Source organism: Castanea sativa, chromosome 8 (assembly GCF_040712315.1).
Source record: "Castanea sativa cultivar Marrone di Chiusa Pesio chromosome 8, ASM4071231v1".
Classification (NCBI taxonomy): domain Eukaryota; kingdom Viridiplantae; phylum Streptophyta; class Magnoliopsida; order Fagales; family Fagaceae; genus Castanea; species Castanea sativa.
Window position 1 is genome coordinate 11,150,671 of NC_134020.1, and position 1,971 is coordinate 11,152,641.

The 1,971-nt window shown below is 46.4% G+C and overlaps 1 protein-coding gene across 1 annotated transcript; it reads left to right on the forward strand.

Annotated features, from left to right (window-relative positions):
- Positions 1–843, forward strand: LOC142605870 (uncharacterized). The gene has a single exon (XM_075777297.1). The coding sequence runs from the start codon at positions 1–3 to the stop codon at positions 841–843; it is 843 nt and encodes a 280-aa protein (XP_075633412.1).
- Positions 844–1,971: the final 1,128 nt, after the last annotated feature.

Consider the following 1,971-nt stretch of genomic DNA (forward strand, 5'->3'; position numbering starts at 1 on the left):
ATGGCTGAGGAGTTAGAGGAGTTGTGGAAGAAATTAACTTTTACGGAGGAAGAAGACACCGGAATTGAACTTGATAGCGGAAGCACAAGAGCTGCAAGAAAAGTGGGAAAGTACTGTGCTATGATGAAGATACTATCTCAAAGGAGCATTAACGTGGACGCATTGAGAAAGAACCTAAGAATGTTGTGGAAGCCTAACAAAGGGGTTCAGATTTCGGAAATAGAGGAGGATCTGAATCTAGTGGAGTTTGGAGATGAGAAGGATAAAAAGAAAGTGTTGGATATGTGCCCTTGGAGTTATGAGAAACAACTAATCCTCATCCAAGAATATGAAGGAGAGCTGACACCGAAGGAAATCGAAATGAAATGGGCCCCGTTCTGGGTCCAGATCTACAATCTTCCATTGAACAGCAGGACAAAAGAGACAGGATGGGCTATTGGGTCGTGCCTTGGTTCGGTGCTAGATGTGGATGTGAATGAGGCTGGAGTGCAATGGAGTAAGTGCCTTCGAGTCAGAGTGCGAATGGATGTAACCAAGAGACTAGTGCGAGGGAAGAAAATCTCTACTGAAGGGGGTGATTCTAAATGGGTTAATTTTATGTATGAGAGATTACCCAATTTTTGTTACCGGTGTGGACTCCTGGATCATTCCCTAAAAGAGTGCCAGGAAGGACAACCAGAAAGCAACAAGGAAGGGGAAAGCCAGCTTCAGTATGGCGCTTGGTTAAGGGGGGGAGCCAATGCGACGAGGACGACAGGAAGTGTTAGCTCAGGGGGCAAGAAGAGACATGGGGGAGAGTTCGAATTTAGAGGTGGGAATTCCGTCCACCACGACGGAGCATAGACATTCGACGAAGGAAAGAACGGAGGGAGGAAACAGTCACGCGCCTGACACATCAATCCAGGTGGCCAGCTGTACTACACGAGACGTGGGTGCAGTAACCACTCCTAAGCTAGTGTCAGAAACTTTACTTGAGGAAGGTAATGTCAAAAGGATGGAAGGAAAGATAGAGGAGAAGGTAACTGATTTTAGAAGATTTGGTGGAAAAAAGTCAGGTGTCAAACCAGGTATGGGGGAAGAAATGCAGTGGGTAAAAGATGGGTGTCAGGGGCCTGAAGTTTTGACTGAAAGAAATTTAGGACCAAGTCTAGAAGTAAAGATGAAGGAAGATGGGCCCGAGGCAAAAAACCCAGTGGTAGGCCCATTAGCTTTAGTTTTGATGACAAAAAGGGTTGGACATCTGAAGTGCTAAGCCCAACAAGCAGGCACTGGAAGAGGTTGGCTAGAGAAAATAATAAGCAGGCTTCTCAAGGTACTGGAAGCCCAACCAAAGGTAAGAGAGATGGCCCAATTCCACTTCAGGAGCTTGACCCAAACTCTGGAGGTTTAAAGCGTAGAAAAGGAAACAAAGGAGTTCACGAACTAAATGAAGAAAAAAAAAAGGTTGGCGGTGGCTGCTGTGCAGCACCGCCGAGCCAAATGAGTTTGTTAGCCTGGAACTGTTAAGGAATGGGATCGTCCTTGGCAGTTCGGACACTCGCCGACAAGGTAAGAGCAAAAGATCCTATTTTGGTTTTTCTGTCGGAGACGAAAGCCGGAATAAATCGAATGAAGGGAATTCAAAATAAGTTGGAGTATTCGCAGGGGATTACGGTTCCTAGTGATGGTCGAAGTGGGGGTTTAGCGCTGCTGTGGAAAGAAGGCACCGATGTTCGTTTCAAGAGTTGCTCTAACTCTCATATTGATGTCGAGATTTACGATGGCTCTGCTTCAACCCCGTGGCGAGCAACGGGTTTTTATGGGCAACCCGACGCAGCTAAAAGGTACATTTCATGGGAACTAATGAATGTTAAAGGTGCAAAGCCCCTTACCATGGGTTGTGTTCGGTGATTTTAACGAAATCTCCCACTCAGATGAAAAATTAGGGGGACTGGAGAGGGATGCGGGGCAGATGAAGGAGTTTAGAGAGTG

Coding starts and splice junctions, on each gene's coding strand:
- LOC142605870 (XM_075777297.1), top strand. CDS start 1: ATGGCTGAGGAGTTAGAGGAGTTGTGGAAGAAATTAACTTTTACGGAG.